Source organism: Chrysemys picta, chromosome 8 (genome assembly GCF_011386835.1).
Source record: "Chrysemys picta bellii isolate R12L10 chromosome 8, ASM1138683v2, whole genome shotgun sequence".
Taxonomy (NCBI): Eukaryota; Metazoa; Chordata; order Testudines; family Emydidae; genus Chrysemys; species Chrysemys picta.
The window spans coordinates 76,279,963-76,298,548 of record NC_088798.1 but is presented as its reverse complement, the minus strand read 5'-3'; the positions used below and the strand labels follow the sequence as shown (position 1 = coordinate 76,298,548).

General features: G+C 41.8%; 1 protein-coding gene across 1 annotated transcript in view; it reads left to right on the top strand.

Annotated features, from left to right (window-relative positions):
• Positions 1-13,357, top strand: part of CTNNA1 (catenin alpha 1) — a 214,369-nt gene extending 201,012 nt beyond the window's left edge. Inside the window, exons 16-18 of the mRNA XM_065555883.1 lie at positions 14-119; positions 7,196-7,330; positions 12,138-13,357. Of these exons, the coding sequence (XP_065411955.1) occupies positions 14-119; positions 7,196-7,330; positions 12,138-12,425 (529 nt within the window). The 3' untranslated portion in view covers positions 12,426-13,357. The remainder of the gene's footprint in view (positions 1-13; positions 120-7,195; positions 7,331-12,137) is intronic.
• The last annotated feature ends 5,229 nt before the right edge of the window (positions 13,358-18,586 follow it).

Genomic DNA, 18,586 nt, shown 5'->3' with positions numbered 1-18,586 from the left:
CTTTGTTTTGCAGAGGTAAAGGACCACTAAAAAATACATCAGATGTGATTAGTGCAGCCAAGAAAATTGCAGAGGCTGGGTCAAGGATGGACAAGCTGGGACGGGCTATTGCTGACCATGTAAGTCATAATTTATCTTCATAAGCCTCTATCACAACTGAGTAATTGTTCTGTATGGATCCTTGAGAGGGATTGGCGGCTTAACTACCTATCTAGTTTTCTACAATCGCTTTGTGAATACAGCTCTTCTACCTTGTTTCTCCCAACTGCTTTGCTGCCCCATCAACATAAACCCCTGAACGCATACAGATACTTTTAACAGCTCATTGTTTTAAATCAGGCACCTAGTTTCTTTACATTAGCTGAAAAGAATAGAATTTGGTTTTGTCCTACTCGAGATATCCCTGAGTGCTTCGCAAAGCAACAATGTGACTCTGTAGGCCACACAGTAAAGATCTTCTACCTTTTCATGTTCTCTGTATGTATAAATATCTTCTGTCTGTGTGTTCCACTCTATGCATCTGAAGAAGTGAGCTGCAGCCCACGAAAGCTTATGCTGAAATAAATTCGTTAGTCTCTAAGGTGCCACAAGTACTCCTGTTCTTTTTGCGGATACAGACTAACACGGCTGCTACTTTGAAACAGTAAAGATCATTATGCTCCCAGCAATAGATCAGGCACAGCCTTGATTTTAATCTTCCTGTTTCTGTGGAGATGTTTGAGAGTAGAGTTATCAGTGAGTTATATTTGAAATGCTCCACAGGATCTCTGTCTTCTATATGGATATACAGGAGAGATGGGCAGAATAGGTTTATTGTTTGTTTTATCCAGAGGGCCACCATTCCCACTAATATTGCACTACAGTGTCAGCAGGGTAGGCAGCTGTTTCCTTATTCTGTACTTGAACTCGCCTGCTTAAAGCCCATTGGCAAGAGGACTATCAATGGAGCTTTGCTTTGTCACTGCAAATGTTAACAGGGTTTAGCTTGATCAGTCATATAATGAACTAAGTGCTCATGTTATCATACAAGGTATTCATACCACAGTGACAATCACAATAAAACAAAAATCTTACTCTATCTGATAACATTTTTGATAAGCACAGACATCTAAGGCTAAAGGAATCTGTGGTGTTCATGATAGTCGATGCTCCTGAGAGGTCCTGAAATACAAGTAGCTTAGGTTTGAGGTTTGTGATTAACCAAGTTTTACTTTCGCACAGCTATAGGTAGTTTGGTCAGTCTCTCTCTCTCTCTCTCTCTCTCTCTCTCTCTCTCTCTCTCTGAATACAAATACACAGCATGTGATTCAAGAATGAGACCTGTTTTTATTTAAAAAAGAATTAACTCTTAAAACCAATGCAGATGTTTTAATTGTTTCATCCAGGTTCCAGAGACAATTGTTATGACTGATATAAATTTATTAGTTTTACTGAATGTTTAATATTAATAAACTGACAGCAGCTCAATGGAATAGCGTGGAAAGGCTGCTTCAAATGGTTCCCCTCTCTTTCCCCCTCCCCCCTTCACATATCAGCAGTGAGTGAAGTCCTGGCATTAAGGTGAAGAATAGGGAGATGCCACCTCTTCAGACAAGCAGGGCAAGATTTCAGAATTAGCTTGCCTTCGGAAATCTACAGTGAACTCTGTTAGCTGAAGTCGTCTATTGCTACAAGTTAAAGTAGTGTTCCACGCACACACTCAGATGATGAAAAGCCATGTGCTCTCACAACAAATAGACAACAAAACTCTTTAAATGCATGTTTTGGATTATTTTGATTGGAAAAGTCTTTCTTTTTAAAAAATTGACAGGTATCATGAGGAGATGGGGAGACAAGCAGGTGGTGACGGTTAGTCATATTGACAAGACTATAACTTTTTTCATACCCTGTATTCTTAAGCTTTCAGCTTATATATTTCATTGGGTCTGCTTGCATACTCACAGGCCTTGGCTACACTTGCAGCAGCATATAGGGTATGTGTAACTACATATGGCAGGGAAAGGCTTCAGCAGCGGGAACGCTCTGTTTTTGTCACCTAGGCCATGCCTCTCAGTCTACGCTACTATTATACCCGTGTGTGTGTGTCGTGGCTGTGCTCTACGTGCCACCATAAGTGTGGATGCATCTATAGAAACAGGTGCAGTAATCTGTTAATGTAGAACTATTTTCAATTACAGAAGACTTGCAATGCAGCCATTTCAATGGAGTGTTAATGCCTTCATATGCCAAGAACAGGAACTGAACTAAGGGGTGCACTGTCATGTTGTGTTAACCACATGGCACTAGGTGAAATGTGCCCCTCATGTTACTGTGTCAGGAAATCCTAACTCCTGCTCTCAAATAGTTTTATAGCTTTTATGGCCTCAAAGGAAATGAGCTATTATCTAAGGTATTTCAAATCAGCTGAAAAGTGTCTAACTTCAGATTTTCCCAAAGGTGTTTCATCTTTCACTCAAAATATCAGGATTTTTTTGAATCGGGGGAAATATTAGTAAGTTGCAAATACCTCAAGAAATTGAAATGATTGCAGCACAATGGAGGTTCTCATAAAATTCATTCTCCTGTCTCTACAAGAACACTTACAAATCACTCTGACAAATTTCTATTGCTTCCAGTCTTTGATAGTTGTAAGAGGTACATCAATTGTCAATTTGTGAAATCACAGTGAACCAGTAGGGAAAGCTTATGCATTTCCCCAGCTTTCCAATAAAATAATAGCAGCCTCTTCTAGCACCCTTACGTTAGGCAAGATTTTGATTATGCCTAATGCTCACACAATGTAAGGCTGCTTTTGGGAAAATGTCTTCTGATGCAGGATTAGTGCTTTCTCATTTGACTGCTGCTGCTGTGTGTGGCCAAAATGATTATCCAGTGGCAATAAAAAATTTTCCTCCACTAAATGTCCTCTTACAGGTTTTGTAACTGCATGATGCAAAACTCATGTATTATGCATGTAGTGGAATTTGCTCTCTGGGCCACTGGCACCGTGTCAAGGTTTAACCCACAAAAATTACAATGTTCAGATTCTAAAATGGGGTTGTTATGCTGGAAAGGAAAATGGCTCTGCCTGCCAACTTGAATCTATCAATTGCTTTCTGTTAGTAAGCAAATTCCAATGGAGAGGCCTTGTTTTCTTTAAGAAAGTTTGGTTCCATTTCTTAGGAGATCTTGTAAAAATGTGTTCACATTTTTACTGCGTGGTGTTTTTGTCAGGTGTCAGTCTGTATGATTAGCAATCCTGGGTTTGAGTTTTAACAGCCAAATCTTGTTGTGCTTTTCTAAGTGCCTCAGCAAGTTTTCCAGTTTTGAGCTATTGGAGGCCAACTGATGAATGTGAATGACATTGACTTCCTCTAACAGTCACAGAGATGGTTACCTCCTTGATGGGAGCCATACCACAGCAGATTAATGCTCCATCTAGTCAGAGACAGGATACTGGACAATGGCCAATACAAGATCCTTTTGAGGGAGCTGCAAAAAATGTCATGGGAGTTGAGAATAACTTGCTCATAGTGGCCATTTCTTCCTGACACCCCCCCCCCCCCAATCAGTTAATGACTAATTTATGCTGTGAAACATTACTTAATTTTCTTTCTTTCACAAGTTAATTGACTGATAAAGAAGTGTTTATTTTTTAGCAGTTTTAAATGTTGCCTTTTAGTTTAATTAAACATCCTTGTTGCCATAACATGAAGGGGCAGCGATACATTGGGTGCTCCTATTTAATCTTCTTGATACCATTCCTTATCTTGTATACCTTCATCATATTCCCTTTCATTCATCGGACTCTATGAACTAAACAGTCTTGGAACAAACTTCCCATCCCCACCCCCAGATCTGCAATTAGGTTTTAGAAGTAGAATGACCGGAACTGAACACAGTTTTCCAGGTGATGTTTGTATGGTGGAATAACACCATAATACATTACTTTCTATCCCATTCCATATGCAGCTGAACAATATTTTCTTTCTTTACCATTGCACAACATGCAGCAGCCCTCATTCATTGAGCTATCCATAGTGAGGCCAATGTCTATTTCCTTAATTTAGAACTCAATAAAATGCCAAAGTAGTTCAAACTATTCAACACAATATGCAATGTGTTGTAGTTGTGAGGCAGGTGAATGCCACCTAGAAGAATCCAGTTCTGTTTCTGCTTCTGTCAGAGACTTCGTATGTGCCACTGGACAAATCACTTAAACCAACCTTTTCACAGGTGACTACTAGTTATGTGTTCCTCATTTTCTTGGTGCCTATCCTGAAAATCAGGCTCAAGGTGTCTTAAAAGCTGCCACTCACAGCTACAACTGAAGTCAGTGGAACCTGTGGCTACTCAGCAGCTCTGAGAGCAAGGCAGTGTAATCTGAAGGAATGTTCAGTGGTAGGAGTCAGGAGGTCCTGATTTCTAGTCTAGGCTCAAGCACTGATTCAGTCTGACACTGGGCAAGTCATTTGGTCTTCCTCTTTCTCCATCTATTGTCGGTTGTTGGCTGCGTGCGTTCTCTCTGCATGCTGCACTGGCTCTGGCCAGATAGCCCATACAGCAGACTTTGATCGAACTGCCCAGGAAGACCATAGACTCTCTTCAATGGCAAAGGCACTTGGCCAGGTTTATTGCCAAAAAAGCACGGTATTAGTGCCCTATACGTGCTACAATCTCAACTTAATACATGTATGCCCATCACAATGAACTTGGCTCAGTGAGTAGCGGGATTTTCCGCTCCCCCCTCAGCCAGAGAAAGACACCCATTCAGTGACCCCTCTTTTATACACTGTTACAAACAAGTTACGTGTTGCCCCTCTGGTGTGGTTAGTTACCACCCTTTACTTTGTACACGTTGGTTTGATCAAAACATCTCTAGCCGTGACCCTGTCATCCTGACCTTATCCTTAGGAAGGGTCAGTGTGTCCTGTATTATGTTAGTGGAGTGAGTTTACACCATAACCTGGTATTGGGGTGTTTTGGCACAATCCTTCTGGAATGTATTTATGTTAATATATCGTGCTTAGGAGTGCTTGTGTTTTTGAAATGCCAGCCCTGTTCTTGCCAAGTTCATGTATCGCATAGTGAACCTGAAAGTAGGCATCTGCCTTGTAACAGGGCCTGACTCTTGCTAATTTTGCTGAATATCAGCAAGGCCTGATTTTTTTGGTCACTTTAATTCAGGCCCCAGACCCCATGCTTCAAGTTCTTTCTACTACAAGTGTGTAGCTGCCTACCTTCCAGGAAGTGGAGGATTAATTGTCTGTACAGTGCTTTATATGTTGAGTGCTATAAAAATGCTAAATGCTCTGGAAGATGCAGGTCTTTAGGTGACTGCAGCCAAACTTGAGTCACTTAGCACCCAGAACTAGTGGAGATACGTGTTGACGTTGGGCTTAATCTTTCTTGGCCTCAGTATACAGATCATTTTAATTTTGGCATTTGATAATTCTTGAGTGCTCAATCCTGCAACCTTAACGTCCTTTCAGTGTATGTAATTGATAAATATGCTAAACTCCGGTATTGGTACTGAACTTTGTGACCCTTTCCTGCTAACCTTTTGCCATGTTGAAAATTGACCATTCTTTCTTTGTTCTGTGTCCCTTTATCTAGTTGCTAACATGACAGGATGTTAATTCTCACCCTGTGACATGGTTTTCTTACCAGCCTCTCTTGAGGGACTTTGTCAAAACTTTTTGAAATTCCAGATTGTCAGTTGGTTATCCTTTATCCACTATTTTCTTGACACACACAAAGATCTCTAATAGGTTAGAGAGAGAGAGACTTTTCTTGGCAGAAGCCATGCCAATTAGCTGTGCTACTGCCACTTTTAAAGATAACTACAATACGTGCTAAACTCCAGTCTTCCTATACACTAGGCGATTGTGCATATACCCTCTTCATCTCAAATGTGCAGAGCTTATTGTGAACTGTGGCTGCCACTCGGATGGGCTCCTCTGTTTTTGATATGGGAATGAGGCTGAGAAACACCAGAGCACTTGACTCTTTAAGGTCATTCAGCATATTATCACCTTGTTCTATCAGGGGACCATGTTCTCCTTCCACAATGCACCACAAGAGCTGAACAAATGGGCTTCTCTATTGCAGTACTGTGCCCAGTAGTCAGTTTATTACACAGCTAAAAAATGTGCATCTATGTGATTTAATGCAATAGCATTTGCTGAAGCACTTTCACACCTTGTCAGGAATGGAGTTACCACATTGATAAGAAGTTTGAGGTAGTCAGGACTACATATCTGTTCTTTTGGAGATACTACGTAAGAGGAATTACAGGGGTCATTATTCACTAATGCAAGCATTTCATTTAAAATGGAAGATCAGCATCCGAGGCACAAAGACACTATTCTTAAGAGTTGCAAGTAAGATTTACAAATGCTATCTTGAGATCTTAGGATGCAAAGTGCTGTATCAGTGCTTCACAAATACAGTTTCAGTATCCATGTGGTGTGCAGATACTACCTGTTAACAAAAAAGGCTAGGAAATTTGCCCAAGATCACACAGCAAGGCTAGTGGAAGAGCAGATGAGAACATGAAAGTCCTGTCTCCCAAAGCCAATGTTTGAGAACACATTTTGATTTACCATCTCTTGCATCCAAAGAAGTGGGTATTCACCCACGAAAGCTCATGCTCCTATACGTCTGTTAGTCTATAAGGTGCCACAGGACTCTTTGCTGCTTTTACAGATCCAGACTAACACAGCTACCCCTCTGATACTTGACATCTCTTGCAAGTCAATGACTTCTCATCCTACAATCTCAACATTTTGCAGATACTAATGTTTAATTACTTCTAAATGCAAATTTTGCTGCTAGTTAATTTAGGCTTAAATAAGGGGTTTGAACTCAAATGCAAGAAATTCTTCAGAATTATCATTTGCCTTACATTACTAGAAATATTGTGTGGAGTTAGTGGTATGTCACAACTGTTGTACAGAGATTACAAATGTGTATTCCATTTTTAATATGGTCACTCATTACCGCACTGTTTCTTTATTCACTTTTTTCATACCATTTGTCAGTGAAAGTAGATGACCGGATGTCTATAAATACATAAATTGAGTGTATTCATCATGATAGATACATAGCTGAACAAGTTAAGCTTCTTTTGGATTTACTGGTGTCAGGGTAGTTAGCTTTAAAAAATAGTATTCCTGCTTTTCAAAATTCTGAAATAACAATTTTCTATTTTCAGTGCCCAGATTCTGCCTGCAAACAAGACCTTCTAGCCTATCTACAGCGTATTGCTTTATACTGCCATCAGTTGAACATCTGTAGCAAAGTTAAGGCAGAAGTTCAAAACCTTGGAGGAGAACTGGTGGTCTCTGGGGTATGTAAGATCTGATATTTCCATTTCATGTTTTTCTTTCTAGGTTGAACAGTTTTCCCAGTTTAAGCTTTTGTGTTAAAGGCTTATAGATAAAATGAACGGTACATGGATTTATGTCCAAACTTTAAACCCTTGCAAATATTATAACTGCCTCTACTTGAAGGCAGAATCAGCATCTTAATGATCTTCAAACTAGTTTTCAGCTTTCATTACTAGCCAATAACCCTCAGCAAGACGTTTCACTATAAATTTGTAATGTTCTACCACTTTTTCCACAGGCTATTGATTTTACATACAGTGGGATTAAATCATGTTAATCAGCATAATTTTATGTATATTTCTTAATCTACCCCATGTTTTCATAGAGACTTTGAACAGGGTGACCTTGTAATTATCTAGGGGTATTTATTTCAAAATAACTATGCCCTGAAGTTAAACTTTTTTAGTTGCTCCACTATTTGATGACAGCTGAAAGCTGCTGTAAGGCCAACCTCATTCCTTACTCTGGACATCAATTTAGCAAATGCATTCTTGTCTTCATTGTACTTCAGATTTTTTTCTCATTGAGAAGAATCTGCATGCTGTAGATTACATAGGAGAGAAACGGCTACATTTATTAAATCTTTTGCCACGCTCTAACTTGTTTATAATAGTCACTTATGTTCTAATTGGGTGAAATCAGCAATGATGCTGGGGAGTTAATACAGGATTTAGTCTATGGAGGGACAAAAGGGATTGGTAACTCAGTACTAACAGTTGAGTCATTAGAAGTCAATTTAAAATCTGATCTTTCCTAAGGTGTTTCATATACTAGAAACCTTTGTACAGTTTCTCATTTGTGCAAGTATCTTGTACAATTTCTCACTTTACTGCTTTTTGCACGTACAAGTGGCTGCTGTAAGGAATATAGGAATAGTGAGTGCTGCATAATAGCTGAGAAAAATGGGAAACAAAATGTAATTGAAACAGTTCTGGCAACGTAACAAACTTTTACATAATGTTAGCACCTTCATGCCAGAGAGATTTCTCTGCCACCCTCTCACTACTGGCAGCAGGACATGCTCAAACTGCCAGAAGTGAGGAACTGAGCGATAAGATGCAGCAGAACATGTGTTGCTATGCATCTGTGATGCATGGCTGTTATCTGTGAGGCTGAAGGCATTGTGGTGTCAAAATACTAGATATGTTGTTATACAAGAATGTGCTCTAGGGTTTTACTGTGATTATAAAATTCCTTTTTAATTTACATATCCTTCAGACATAAATCAGTCCATATCAGTAGGCTAGTATCTTTACTACAGTCCCCTTATTTTTATCTCTTTTCATTGAATAAGAACATGGCTAAATCTTCCCAACACTTTTTGGCCTCTAGCACATTATTGGATGAAAATCTGTGCTGTAAAAGATAGTCCACTGCTTCCCATTGAATTGGGCACTCTTAGGGTTACCATATGTCCGGTTTTTCCCGGACATGTCCGGCTTTTCGGCAATCAAACCCCCGTCCGGGGGGAATTGCCGAAAAGCCGAACATGTCCGGGAAAATGCCGGCCGGGCACTTCCCCTCCCGCGGCTGCTCTGCTCCTCCCCCGACTCTTCGGCTCTGTTTAAGAGCTGAGCTGCCCAAGCGCTATGGGCTTCAGGCAGCCCCCTTGCCTCCGGACCCCAGCCACCAGCCGGGCACTTCCCCTCCCGGGCTCCGGCGGCGCAGCGTCCGGAGGCATGGGGGCTGCCCGAAGCCAGTAGCGCTTGGGCAGCTCGGCTCTTAAACAGAGCCGAAGAGTCAGGGGAGGAGCAGAGCCTCCGGCCGCGGCGGCTCTGCTCCTCCCCGACTCTTCGGCTCTGTTTAAGAGCCGAGCGCTACGGGCTTTGGGCAGCCCCCATGCCTCCGGACCCTGCGCCGCCGGAGCCCGGGAGGGGAAGTGCCCGGCCGGGGGCGCAGGGTCCGGAGGCATGGGGGCTGCCCGAAGCCCAAGCGCTACCGGCTTCACAGTTTGCCGGGCAGCCTCCAGACCCTGCACCCCCGGCTGGGCGCTTCCCTTCCCGGGCTCCAGCTGCGCTGGGGAAGCGCCAGCCGGAGACGCAGGGTCTGGGGGCTGCCCGGCAAACTGTGAAGCCGGTAGCACTCGGGCAGCCCTTTTCGTGTGGCTGGGAGTGGGAGGGAGGAGGGGGCGGAGTTAGGGCGGGGTTGGGGCGGGGCTGGGGGTGGGAAATGGGCGGGGCCAGGGCCCCATGGAGGGGCCTCTTTTTTTTTTTTTTTTTTTTTTTTGTCAAATATGGTAACCCTAGGCACTCTGTCTTTAAAAATAAATATTAACAATTTATACCCTGAACTAAAAATACACACACAATTCCATAGCAAGAATTTGGCAAAGCATCACTGAACAATAGAATGAACTATGGCAAAGAGAATCCAGGCGAGAAAATTCAGGAATTTAGCTGTTTCCCTCCCACATGTTTTGCATAATTTTGCAGATTTCTTCACATTTGGAAAAATTCTGTGAAGAGCAGTGAAGATAAAAATATATTTTCCAAATTGTTGGTTAGGTTAAGGAAAGCAGGTTAGATTGATTGAACGGAGGGGAGCACACCAGGGCCTAGCACAGACTTGCCATTCAGATCTGGTCACTAGCTACCAAATTGCGAGCACCCTGGGGAAAGGGCTCTCTTAATCTGTAAAGCATCAAGCACACTGGAACTATATAAATCATAGGGAGAGCCTTATACCGCTTCTGGATCATGCAGGCTAAAAGCTGCTTCAGACCATTCTAGGACCTACAACAAGTAGTCTTTTGAAAAGCTGTATTTTTATTTTTAAAAAAGGACACAGACCCTGAGAACAGCAGACCCTCTGAAAAAGAAATTTTGCAGTTAGCAGCTCCCTGAAACAATCAACTCAGTGAATCTGCAGCTCAGCTTAGAATCCAAGTGCTGAAACCTGCTTCCTATGCAGTTTATTATCCTAAAATGTCTTGAGTTCTAGGAAGGAAATACTTGATCTGTACACTTACATGAGCTTGATGTAGGTGGCCGTCTATGCAGATTTGATGGGTCACAATATTCAATGGTTAAGTCTCTTTCAAAGCCAGGACACAGTCTTATTTTTTCCAGAGACTCCAAGTCTTAGTGGGTGCACCAGTTTGTTGGCAAAGCAGCCAATAAGCAGTTTGACTAGAATGAAAAGGAAGCACACAGTGCAACTGCACAACCCCAAGACTGGTTGTGCCAACCAGTTCTTAAAAATGTAGTAATTTACCAAGAGGTGAAAACATTAGCTTAAGTTTAGTAGTGCAGTGGGCTGCCAAAAGGCAACAAGTGGTATGATACCTGCTTAATACCCAGGCTTTCAGTTAGAACAGAAATTTTAACAAAATCAAGGCTCACTAAAGATCAGTAATGTGGTCTACAGCCTGTTCTGAGTGTCCTAATCAATCTGACTGTTAGTTTGCCATGGGGTTTATGCATGTGAACTCTCAAGTGTATGTAGCTATTCCTTTTGTTATACATATGGGCACTCATGGCAATAAAATAGACTTAAAATATATTGTTTTAAAATGGTAGTGAGTTGTTATAATAGGACAAGCATACGCTGCATAGTGTTGGGCTCAAAGTAGACTCCTAGAATTGGAGAGGATAAGCCATTATTTCAGCAAGACTGTGTGGTATTGGTCTGTTTTGATGCACACAGCCTTCATGCCCTAGATCATGCTCAGACATTTGCCCAGCTTCCTCCCCTAGTTCAACTCTCATCTGCCCCACTGTCTGCTTTCTCCATTGCATTTTTGCATGTTCTTCCTTCTGCCCCTGCTTGCCATAAATGCAATTCCTTCAGACTGCCTCTTTCTTTCAACTTCTCTTTAAAAAGGACCTTGGCATGAGCAACAGAAAAGCTGAGTTCCATTCCTCCCCTTAAGTTCTCCTTTTTTCAATAAAAAAAATTGCTAGGTAAATAAACTACATTTGGGTGCCCAAATTACAGCCCAAAGGCAGCTTCTATCTATTACCATTAATATGAAGAAACATCCAGCAGAAACTTGAGATCCTAGCATGTAATCCTTCATGCCATACCTGTCTGAACTGCGGCATTGCTTGCGGGCATCTCTGGTCTCTGTAAACCACACCCCTATATGAAAAAGGAGAACAGCTGACATAATCTACTCAATTTTGTGCAAATTGGGTGTGGCCCTCTACTCTACTGGGTTCATCTATACACTGGTAATTTGGCAGGAGCTAAAGTTCGGTCTCCCAGGGAATAATTTTACCCTTCATCTTTTCCTTACTCTGAAAGAACTGTTTTCTCTAATGCAGCTTTCCTCATTTTAATCCTGCTTGCATGGACTTCATCACTGGCTGAAACTGCTTAATAGTACCTTCCTCTTAATGTGATTTAATATGCCAGTGTGATTTAAATATTTATCAATCAGCGATTAAGATATCATCATAGCTATAATACACTTAATTGAAGTGGAAGCTGCTGTGATAGGGCAGCCACAAGACTGACAGCAAACAGCCAAGTACAAATATTTTAAATAGTCCATAAATATGGAAAAGGCACCATTGAGTGCACAGAAATATTGCTCATTCGTCTGATGGTATGAGTCAGTTTCTCATTACCAAGAGTCAGAAAACATAGCATCACTTCTGGAAATCCTGCTGAGGGTTCCTTAATAAGAGGATGAATTACCTTAAAATATTCTAAAAATTCAAGTCACAAAGCTTCTGAAACATTTTGTGTTTGCTTAGTTCTTGCAGTGCGTAGCAGGTCATGGGCATTGCCAAAAACAGATGATGATTGTGATATCTATTGTAGGTGGACAGTGCTATGTCTCTGATCCAAGCTGCAAAGAACCTGATGAATGCAGTGGTGCAAACAGTGAAGGCTTCCTATGTGGCATCTACTAAATATCAAAAGTCCCAAGGAATGGCTTCCCTGAACCTTCCTGCTGTGTCTTGGAAAATGAAGGCTCCAGAGAAGAAACCTCTGGTCAAGAGAGAGAAACAGGATGAAACTCAAACCAAAATCAAAAGAGCATCCCAGAAGAAACATGTTAATCCTGTGCAGGCTCTCAGCGAGTTCAAGGCAATGGAGAGTATTTAAAGAGAAGTTTTTCTTTCAGACCACTACTGCTACTTCTAGAACTTTACTTTTAATATTCTAAGGATTTCAAAAGTTTACTATTCATTAAAATGTATTTACTTAATATAATTTGGATAACTTTGTTTAGATTACATGGGGAAATACTCAAATTTATAAATCCTATCAATACAACCTCAGTCTGCAAATGTTTTAATATTAGGTTGCTTTTAGACTTCAGGGGCATATTTCTAGGTGACAATTATTTTGTATAACTCTGCTAAACTAAAATATATCCTATAACCAAAGAATCTTACAATAACACTAATCATTAACCTTAGTAGCTGGTCATGTTACGTCTTTCAATGACTGCAGTTTTACATTGTGATCAAGAGGAAAACATCACTCAAAAGAGAGAATTAAATTACTAATGGATGCATTAGTGTATTCACACATGGTGTGTGTAGGGGATAAACTTTGTGTGTTAGAATATGAGGATAGCAGGTGCTAGCTGTGCTTCTTATACAATAAGGCAGCAGTGGAAAAACATCTGGAAAAGTAATACACTGTCGCACACTTTTCTAACCTGAGTGGATTTGATTTTTCTTTTTTAATTTGGAATAGAGCTTTTTGTTGCATTTGTTTAAAATTGCTGTTTTCCAAGACACTACTTGAGCTGTGGGTATTAGAGCTATTTGACAGAAAATTAAAGCCCATTAAAGCATCTTGAGGGTAAAGTATTTTCTGGTTACTTTGCAATAGGCCTTTTGTTAAGGGTTTTTCATGTATGTCTCTCCAGGAGGAGAACCCATAAGAAATTCAGTAAAACATATAATGCATCATGGAGGAAACTGATTACTTTTTTTATAACACAAAATGAGAATTTTAATGGTTGGTTACAAATTACTAATGTACTTTGCCGCAGGACACTAATAAAGTTGCTTTATCAGCTGGTATGTTGTCGTGCTGTAAATTTAGCATTTTTCCCCCCAGCATTCAAATGCAAATTCATCATTGTACTCATTTCTGATAATTGCTATGCATCCTGCCTTGGGCTTGCAAAGAAATCCAGCGAATAGTGTTTATTCAGGCTACAATTTAGACTTTATATTATTTGTGATAACTTTAGCTACAAGGTATAATTTTGCTGTCTTATTTAAATTTTATGAATTTGTGTTTTTTTTTTTTTTAAGTTAGTGAATTGTACAGGCCAAAGTTTGTTGTATTTAAAAGCACACTTTTAAAAAAAGGAAAATGACCTGTTCTGGATTTAATCATTTTGACGGTAATTAAATTTTACAGAGCTAGTCATTGCTGTGTTAAGAAGGTATGACTTGATTTACCTTGATCAACTTAGCAATTTACTACGCTTTTTAAAATAAATCAGACTTAAAATATATTCACGGTATTGCTACTACAGTACAAAAATGCTGATCAGAATAAACATTTACATCACTCATATAAGGTTTCTGAAAGGATATTTTTGCTGAATTTATTCTGTTCTCCAAGCAAATTATATCTTGTCCTCATCAGTATAAGTGTACTATCTATATTATACAAGAGCTTTTATGCTACCCTACAAATGCACTGCATTTATAGATACTATAGGCAAAATAGATCTGTTTTTAAAAGATGACTCAGAGTATGCCAGAGGCACTGGCATTCAAGGGTTAATGAGCTAGTTTCTTTGCACACAATGTTGGAAGAGTCATTTTTGTTCTTAGGGTTAAAATAACATTATTTAAAGGTTATCTGCCCTAGGCTGTTCGGTGACTCTCACCAAAATAAGCACATTACCTTAGTTTTTTTTTAGCGAATCAGATTTTTTTTAAACTATCTTTAGATGTGCAGCAAAATTAAAGTAATAATCTTTATTTTTATTTAAAAGTTGGCTAGCTATTGTATTTTGTATGCAGAACTTATAAGTCATTAAGGTAGCAACAAATTACAATATAACCACAATTGATTTAAATGTAATTTGAAAATCCAAATCAAATGCCACGAAGCCAAATTTAGCAAGAGACTGAACTAGTCCTTCGTGGGGAGGATCAAAACAAGCTAGAATGGTTTAAGGGTTATACCTCGCAAAAAGGCAGGGATTTCTCAGGCAGAGGATGGGGGAGAGAACTCAACTGTTACTGAAGTTAGTGTGGGGGTGACTTCTGGGGTGGGGGAAGAGACTACGAAAACTGGAGGGCAATTTAGAACTGAATAGGGATTGGAATCTGATTGCTTGTGTGGCTAGGCATGACTTCCAGGCCTGTTTTACAAATCCATGCTCAGCACTGACAATCCCAGCAGTATCATGGGGACTGTGCCATCTGCTGCCTGAGGGCTTCTGCAGAAGCAGTGTAGGCCTCTAGCCAGTAGAGGCTGTTACATTGAGCAGTTGTCGAAAGAGGTTTGGAACTGCCTCTCTCTCTCTGTGCCTCAGCTGCATTCCCAGCTGCTAGAGTGCAGAGGAGGGAGCCATTACCAGCTGTACAAAGATGGAGTGAGGCCTACGAAGAGACAGGATATGCCCTGTGCACTCCACTTCACAAGAGGGTGAGTTGCCTCCAAGAAGTGGGGCTTTCCATCCTCCCCATGGAACATGGTAGAGGAATGTAACAGATCACGGTCTCTACCATTTGCCCCATCCAACTCCCTCCTAAAAAACAAAGGTGAGGGCAGGTAGGGGAGTGCCTTTTGCAGGAGGGACATGGTGGATTACAGGATTTTATACAAACCTCAGAACATCCAAACCTCGTGAAGCCCCAAGTTACAGTCTAGAATCTACAATTCTCCATCATAAGCACATACTTCTGATTCCTTGGGAACTCGTAGCTTTCAGGATCCTGGCTTGTTTGAAGGATCATCCTTGGAAATTTTCCTCACTCCCAAAAGTAGACAAATCTGAGGGGGCTGAATTGCTTCCTGGAATGTGTGTTGAGGACCCGTAGCATTCTGGAGGCCCACCAAAGAGGTCTGGATCATATAAAGCTCTAATAGTCAAGGTAGGAGGCTGAGGCAAGGAAAAGGATTTTAGCAGACCTGGAGTAAAGTGAAACTTACCTCGGCAGCCTTCCTAGAGGTAGAAGACGAGGGAGAAAGGGAAAAGTTTGAAGTCCAGAAAGACACAAAGTGGAGGTATGTGATAAAATGGAAGAACCAACTTTTCCAGTTTCTAAAGCTGTTTGCCTTTGAGCTTGAGAGTACCTACGCCTATCACCTGCCTCTGCATTAGCTGTGAGTCCATGAAGTGCCAGATGTCAGTGAGGCTTTTCCAGTTGGCCAATAGCTCTTTGGAACAGAGCAGTAGATCAATGCGGGATTCATTCTCTAGTGGAGACCTGCTGAAGGATTATAATGGGGCCTACTGGAGCTTTCTGTTTGGAGGGCAATTTAGAATTGAATGGGGATAGGAATTGAGCTAATGCCAGTGTAGATAGGTTTGGATTCCACTAGTCCCATTTCTGTCAGGACTGTCCCAGGTTTTACAAACCCAGGCTCAGCATTAACAATTCCAGCAATCTTGGCCAGCACTAACCTCTTTATACTACTGTGGAGCTCCAGACATTGATGGGAGGGGACACAAAGCCCCTATAAGGTTAGTTGCCTGTACTCTGAGGCCTAGACCCCAGGTATATGATTCTGGCTGGGCATTGCCACGGTGAGTATTAATATCCGTCTGAGAATTGTGGCCTATAATGAATTGGTGGCTTAGCTCTACAGTAGCATAATCCTCTAGCAATGTCCCGCTTTTGGCTGATCTCGAACGCAAGCTCTTCACATACCTAATGGGACAAGAATGGAGGTGAGCCCAATTCAAGTAGTGTAGTCTGTTCTTTTAAAGGGCTCAGACAGCATGGTGATGTGGTCCTTCATGAGCACATTCATTCCTGTTTGCGGGATTTACAGTGTGGAACTAGCCCACTGCGTAACCAGTGGCCTGCTGTTAAAATCTGATGCATATCTTCTTTCCGAGAGAGCTGCATCATATGCTGTAGTCTATTCAACCGTGTTATCTAAGGCAGGGCTGATGACTCTTCTTAGCATGTGCACAGCGTGCTTTGGGTGGCACGTAACCCGGAGTCATCACTGACTTGACACAGGCAACATTGTCTCAGTAGATGGTGCACATGAGTGGGAGTTTCGTGAGGTTCTGGTCCCAGCTGTGCTATTGAATGGCTGCATGACCTTTGGTAAACCGCTTTATCTTTGTACCTCTGTCCCCAAATTTAAAATGGAGATAATGATCCCTTCACTACGTAAGACTACACGCTTAAATAGATGTGACTTTTCTAAAGAACAGGTCAATTAAATTGAAGTATTCTCACTGGTTGGTGTGAGAGAAAACATGTGGAAGTATTGAGATGACTTGGTTTAATATTGCATTTAATCTGGTTTTCAATTTTTGTTATGGGATACACAGCTACATGTTTTGTTTACAAAGACTATGCTCTCATACGGTCACTGTTCACCCTAATGAGCCTTGTCTAAACACAAATGGCCACCGGCTTCACAAAGATCTGTGTTTTTAATCGATTTAGTTAAGCCAGTGCAAACTCCTGTGTAGTCACAAGTTGATTTACATCAATTTAGCTTAGGTTAATTCAGTTCAATTGATATTGGCCAGTTGTAAACTGGTGCAAAACCTCTGGGACACACGTAACTAAAATCAGTTTTTAAATTCATTTAAATTGGTACAACTTTTATACACTGTTCAGGCTTAAATCTAAAAAGTTCTAGAGGGGAAGGCACAGATCAGATTACAGCCAGCTGCCCTTACCCTGGACCCTGAGAGGTAATGTTGAGTTGATGCTGCCCCCTGTATTTTAAGGTACAAAGTTAGAATTCAGCTGCTGAAAACTCAGCAAATAGAATAGCTTTGTATTGAAATCAAAACTGCCTATGCTACTACATGCCTTGGGAGTTAATCAAATCGATGGCTGAATCAAGTAACACACTTAAGTTCCTTCTGCTGAAGGATTCCAAAGCACTTTACAAACTGTTCACTGGCAAGTGAACTGAAATTCAGCCACCCGTGTCACTGCTCTTTGTAATAGCTCGTTGCCTTAATTTCTCTGTGTGCTTTTATCTCTTGACTACTCCAACCAACTTTTGCTGTGAGCTCCTCAACCAGCTCCTTAGGGTATGTCTACACTACGAGAGTATTTCGATGGTACTTAAATCGAATATGTGGAATCGATATTACAAAGTCGAACATGTGTATCCACACTAAGGACAGTAATTCGACTTTGTGAGTCCACACTAACGGGGCAAGCGTCGACATTGGAAGCGGTGCACTGTGGGCAGCTATCGCACAGTTCCCGCAGTCCCCGCTGCCCATTGGAATTCTGGGTCGAGTGCCCAGTGCCTGCTGGGGAAAATAATGTATCGAGGGTGGTTTTGGGTAACTGTCGTCATCCAACTGTCACTCCCGCCCTCCCTCCCTGAAAGCGCCAGCGGGCAATCAGTTCGCGCACTTTTGTGGTGAGTGACAGCGCAGACGCCACAGCACTGCGAGCATGGAGCCCGCTGCGACCATCGCTGCAGTTATGGCCGTTAACACCTCGCAGCTTATCATCCACCTTTTCCAGAGGCAGATGCTGAGAAATCGGGAGAGGAGGCTACGGCACCGCGCTGAGGACATGAAGTCTGAGAGTGGCACAGACCTCTCGCAAATCACGGGACCCCGCGCAGTGAACATCATGGTCACAATGGGTCGTGTTGATGCTGTGGAACGGCAATTCTTGGCCCGGGAAACAAGCACAGACTGGTGGGACTGCATAGTGCTGCAGGTCTGGGATGAATCACAGTGGCTGCGAAACTTTCATATGCGGAAGGGAACTTTCCTGGAACTTTGTGAGTTGCTGTCCCCTGCCCTGAAGCGCAAGGACACCCGGATGCGAGCAGCCCTGACTGTCCAGAAGCGAGTGGCCATAGCCCTCTGGAAGCTTGCAACGCCAGACAGCTACCGGTCAGTCGCGAATCACTTTTTGGTGTCGGGAAATCTACCGTGGGGGTTGCTGTGATGCAAGTAGCCAACGCAATCTTTGAGCTACTGCTATCAAAGGTAGTGACCCTTGGAAATGTCCAGGTCATCATAGAAGGCTTCGCCGCGATGGGATTCCCAAACTGCGGTGGGGCTATAGATGGAACTCACATCCCTATCCTGGGACCGGACCACCAGGCCAGCCAGT